This window comes from Pseudophryne corroboree, chromosome 11 (assembly GCF_028390025.1).
Source record: "Pseudophryne corroboree isolate aPseCor3 chromosome 11, aPseCor3.hap2, whole genome shotgun sequence".
NCBI lineage: Eukaryota > Metazoa > Chordata > Amphibia > Anura > Myobatrachidae > Pseudophryne > Pseudophryne corroboree.
Genome location: NC_086454.1, coordinates 260,626,133 through 260,631,502, shown reverse-complemented (window position 1 = coordinate 260,631,502; position 5,370 = coordinate 260,626,133). Strand labels below are relative to the sequence as shown.

The window sequence follows — 5,370 nt, the reverse complement described above, 5'->3', positions numbered from 1 at the left end:
TACCCCTTTCATTTTAAAGTACACAAGCCCTTGTCAATTACGAATCCAATTAGTGTAATGATTGATAATGTTCCTAAACAATTAAGTCAGGCCAAAAAACCAGATTAACACTTTGTTGCCATAATTGTCCATCAACATGTAAAAGTGATTTTTTATAAAAATATTATATTTTATAAATTTGTATATCTTTTTTAAAAGATGTTGTTTGTGAATGAAGGTGTTTACATGTTTATTGACACAATAATCTCCTAACTCATTTTTTACTTGTAAACTTACGTTACATGTGAGTAATGTTTAATGTAAACTATTTCTGCCTGCCATTCTGCTGATCCTTTTTTGCATTAATAAGCACAACACCCGGTTAACTTGAATCATTTTTTTTTTAATTTTTATATTTTTAAAAACATTAAGATTTTTTGAAAACAAACAAAATCATTAAATTTTTTCCAATTCCTCCAGACAAATTAAAACACCATGCAGGTGTTGTCGCATTCTGGCAATAATGCCTCCAAAACTTGTAGGATCTCCAACTGCAACATCTGAAATTAAGAAGCAACAGAAACATTAATAACTGAATTACATTACTTATTATCCAAGAAAGGCACAAAGCACACTTAAATGCAGGCATGTCAAAACTGGTGGCCTCCAGCTGTTGTGAAACTACATCTACCAGCATGCCTTTTCCCAGTTTTGTGGTCAGAGAATGCAAAATCTGTGTCAGGGCATGCTGGGATGTGTATTTTTTCTCCAGCATGAGGGCCGCAGTTTGGACAGGCCTGCTTTAATGCCTAAGTGACTACATCATGGCTGCTTTAAGGCTAAATCCGTAGCATAATACACAATCCTGCTCAGCAATGTTTTTTTTTTAAACTAGAAAGTGAACCACACCATGTTGTCCATTTTCTACTACGGGAGTTCAATTTAAGATGGGAAGTAGACCATAGCAAACAAACAAATTAAACATGTTATCTTGTAAAAGTGGGCATAACAATTTAATTTATAATATTATTGCTTGCTATGGTCAACATCCCATGTTAAAGATAACTACCATCTTAGTAAATGTAACACCATGTTGCCATTCATTCACATCTGGACTGAAGAGAATTAAATTTAAGGAGGTTTGGTCCTGCATGATCACACTGCATATCAACATCTTCAGAAGGACTACATATCCTAGCATGCCCACAATCCATGTAAATCCAGTTTCCAAAATAAGGAAAAACAGGTTTAATTTTTTCAAATTAGCATTTTGTGAGTGTAACTTTAACACCACAAATCATTGTGTTGTTCTGCTTGCTAACAAAGTGAAGCATGTATTTTGAAAGTGCAAACATTATGAATAGAGAGGCACAAGTGTTAAAGACTAACAACATACTAAACTGCACTCAGCTATAAATGTTTGTGTGAAAAATAAACACATATTAAACTATGTAGTCCTGGCAACCCTGTCAAACTAATTAGTGTCGACCTAGAGTGGACACACAACACATTGCACACATAAACACTACATATAATGATACTCTAAAAAATATCAATGCAACATGCACACCATCAATAATTAATGAAAATGTGTACCTTGCTAGCTGATTTAAAACAGTACAACAGTGCATGTTTGGACATTGTAAGTGTAAGTAGGTCATATTTTGAACTGAAATGTAAAAACACTTACTTTCCTCAGCAACATTAGGGTCACCACTGACCCCATCAGGGGCTTCTTCTGCCCATTCTGTGGGTGGTGAAGGCAGCTGGATGGGGGAAGGAGGAGGGATTGGTGAAGGAGGAGGGATGGGGGAAGGAGGCTGGATGGGTGAAGGAGGAGGGTTTGGGGAAGGAGGAGAGATGGGGTAAGGAGGAGGGTTTGGGAAACTAATTTCTGAGGGTGGGTCTGATTGAGAGGGCGAGGGGGGCGGAGAGAATGTTAGGCCAATAGAGGGTGAGGGGGGCTGAGAAGGGGAGTTGGAAGTAGAAGGAGAAGGGGAATGGGAAGGAGGAGAAGGGGTCACAGAAAGAGAATGATAGGTGGGCTGAGAAGGGGAGTGGAAAGGGGAGTGGGCCTGGGAAGCTGAGGGTGCCTGGGAAGCTGAGTGGGCCTGGGAAGCTGAGGGGGACTGGGAAGCTGAGGGGGATTGGGAAGTGGAGGGGGAGTGAGAAGGGGAGGGGGACTGGGAAGCTGAGGGGGATTGGGAAGTGGAGGGGGAGTGAGAAGGGGAGGGGGACTGGGAAGTTGAGGGGGAGTGAGAAGGGGAGGGGGACTGGGAAGTGGAGGGGGAGTGAGAAGGGGAAGGGGGCTGAGAAGCTGCCTGATGTGGGCTCACTGGCTGTCTTTGCCGTTGTGCTCGTCCTATAATGATATTTGTTGGTAAATTTTATTTGCATGTTAAATTACATATTAAACATTTGTAAATTACACTGTTCTGTTCCATGTAAAAAACAAATTATATGTTTTTTTTAAACAACACATTTTAAAATCCTCTTCATGTTGGCCCCAGCAACCAAAATGTTTCCTTAAAATTATTTGGACGCTCATTCCTTAATCTATTCCATTGAGTCATATTGATTGGTCTAGGCAACATCACCAGATCACTATTCAAGCCACCTTATTATATAGACACCACTGATCAAGTTTTTGGGTACAGTTTCCTGCCTGGGTATTCATTCTGTACAACATGCACTTGTTTGGTAACACTTTGACACAGTCAGTACTGTTTGCCCTAACCACACACACTGTCCTATTTTTAAAATTTGTTCACTCAGTGTTGCTATTAGCCTACCACTTAGTGTAAAGTTGCAAATTTTATGCGAATAATCTTATGTAATGTAACTTACTGCGTGCATGCATTTCCCTGATTTGCTGGCGGATCTCCGCCAACAGTTCTGGAGTCCTCCTGCGGAGATCACTCCATCTCCTCTCCAGCTGGATGATTGTCCGCCTGCTGCGGACGCGAGACCGCAGTAGGTGGCGGACCTCCGCGTAGGCCTCGCACTTAACCCGATTTGGGATGAAGCGCCCAACGCGGCCTGCGCGCCGGTCCATCACCGCAACCAGGACGCGGAGCTCCCGCCTGGTGAAAGGTGCCGCACGCATCATGGCAATGGCGTTTTCCTTATTTGGGCATATATTTATAGTGTCTGTTAGCATGTGATTGGTCCAAAATCTATGCTGTCATTTCTAATAACTTTATTGATCTTTGCAATGCTGGGAAGAGCAGAGTGTTAAATCGCACGAGCGGAAATACGCATTCGCAGAAGGAATAAAAAAAAAAAAAAATACAACCCCAACACAAACACAGACACAGACACACACACAGTTTTGTTTAAATTTCGAAAAAGATCTGTGTACTCACCACAGTTTGTGTGATCATTCAGCTGGACAGTCACAAAGTGGTCAACATTAATTTTCATTTGTTTGTGTGTTTGTTTTAAAAAACATGTTTTTAGGTAAGAAAACAAATAAGGACACTATTTAGCAACATAACATTATTATATTTGAAAATAACACATTGTAAGCTTAACCTGTTTACGGATATTTTTTAATAAAAAAAAAAACAGATTCACACACACCAAAATAATTACACAATACCCTTACAATAGCTTAAAAAAATACAACATTACAAAATGAACATAAGCATACTGTGTTTTTTGTGTTAGAATAAAAATTTAAAAAAAAAAAACTATACCTGAAATATTCTGCAACAATGCTTGCCCTGACTTCGCTCCCCCTCCGTGTAACACTCCCCCCACCGAAGTGTCGGACAACCCCTGGCTCCTCATCAGGCAATTCCTCTGTCTGAGGAAGCTCTACACTACTCCTTACCGCGATGTTGTGTAGTATAGCGCACAGGACCACTAGTTTACTTGCCATCTCCGGCGAATACATGATGTCGCCACCAGTGCGGTGGAGCACACGAAACCGGCCTTTAAGGACCCCAATTGTGCGCTCCACCAGCTGCCTAGTGGCAGTAAGCGCGGAGTTAAATGCCGTCTGTGGTCCTGGCCTGGGATTACGGTAAGGAGTCATGAGCCAGGGGGTGCAAGGATATCCACGGTCTCCTGTTTGATGAGAATAAAAAATTAGAAAGAGTATATTTTGAAAAAATTAGTAATTTTAGGCCAAAAATAGTGGGCCAACTCACCCAATAACCACATGTCTGCTCGTTGACTTGATCTTAATCTGTGCCATATCCCTGATTGTCTAATGACATACGCATCATGGGAGTTTCCGGGAAACTTTGCATTCAGGGAAAGGATCTGGAGGGATGGCCCACAAACAACCATTACATTCAGAGAATGAAACAGTTTCCTGTTTCTAAAAATTTCTTCATTATGTCTTGGTGGCTGAATAGCTACATGTGTGCCATCCACAACCCCAATAACATGTGGGAAGCGACTACCACCTTCCTCAAATTGCCGCTTCACCACATCTAGGGCACCAACATCCAAAGGCATAGCAATAAATTGCTTCACACGCTTTAGGAAAGCCTGGCAGACACGCCGCAGGACCTTACTGAACTGGCCCTGCGACATGCCAGCCAGGTCTCCAACCACATGCTGATAAGAGCCTGTAGCCAAAAAATGTAACACAGCAAGGAATTGTGTCAATGGTGGTATTGCTGTAGGATACCGAATTGAAGACTCCAGATCACTCTCTATTATGGAGAGAGTGTCTAGGATTAGATGTGGTGGCAGCCTGTATCTACGCACAACAACATCATCTGGCATCCCAAAAAGTAGGACACGGGGTTGGAAAATTGGTGGCCTAGCACGCCTCCGTTGCCTTGGTTGATGAGGAGCCGGTTGTGGGGCTGGCGGTTGGGGTGGGAGTGCTGCCGTGGGTTGGGGAGGTAGGGCTTCTGCTGCGATAAACACTGACATCACACACTTTAAAAAAATATAACAGATATGTTGAATAAGACAAAAGCAAACCTCAAAAAATATACAACAAAACATTTAAAAAAAAAGGGGTTGTCAACTTACTGCAGGAGCATAAGACATATTTTCTGTGATCAATTCAGGATCAAAATGAAAAAGGGGAAAAAAAAAATAAAAGTTAGAAACCTACATATTTTAAAAACATTTTAATATAAATAAAAAAAAAAATACTCAGAGCATCAAACACATCACAAACACCTACGAAAACTTTACGCAAAAGAGGCTAAAAAAAAATTACAACACAACAACCAAAGTTATCCCTTTAGTAGCTAGTACAGGCAAGAACAGCACTACTTTGCACAACAATCCTTGAAATAAATTTAACATTTCTTATCAAGATGGCAGACAAACATAAACAAAACACTTTGAACAAACACAAACAGGCACCAACACAGGCCAAGGGCACTTACCTGCTCCAAAGAAAAAAACAGTCAAATTCGA

General features: G+C 41.1%; 1 protein-coding gene across 1 annotated transcript; it reads right to left on the bottom strand.

The window, feature by feature from the left end:
* Window positions 1-435: 435 nt before the first annotated feature.
* LOC134968735 (putative nuclease HARBI1) lies at window positions 436-4,783 on the bottom strand. Its single transcript, XM_063944233.1, has 4 exons — window positions 4,134-4,783; window positions 3,678-4,050; window positions 3,581-3,591; window positions 436-539 (listed from the first exon to the last, which is right to left on the bottom strand). The coding sequence occupies exons 1-4, from the start codon at window positions 4,717-4,719 to the stop codon at window positions 436-438; spliced, it is 1,074 nt and encodes a 357-aa protein (XP_063800303.1). The 5' UTR covers window positions 4,720-4,783.
* Between the last annotated feature and the right edge of the window lie 587 nt (window positions 4,784-5,370).

Excerpts from the sequence above, each read along its gene's own strand:
- LOC134968735 (XM_063944233.1), bottom strand. The coding sequence starts at position 4,719 with ATGCCAGATGATGTTGTTGTGCGTAGATACAGGCTGCCACCACATCTA. Across the intron at positions 4,051-4,133 it reads AGCAGACATGTGGTTATTGG|GAGACCGTGGATATCCTTGC; the intron begins GTGAGTTGGCCC and ends CTCATCAAACAG.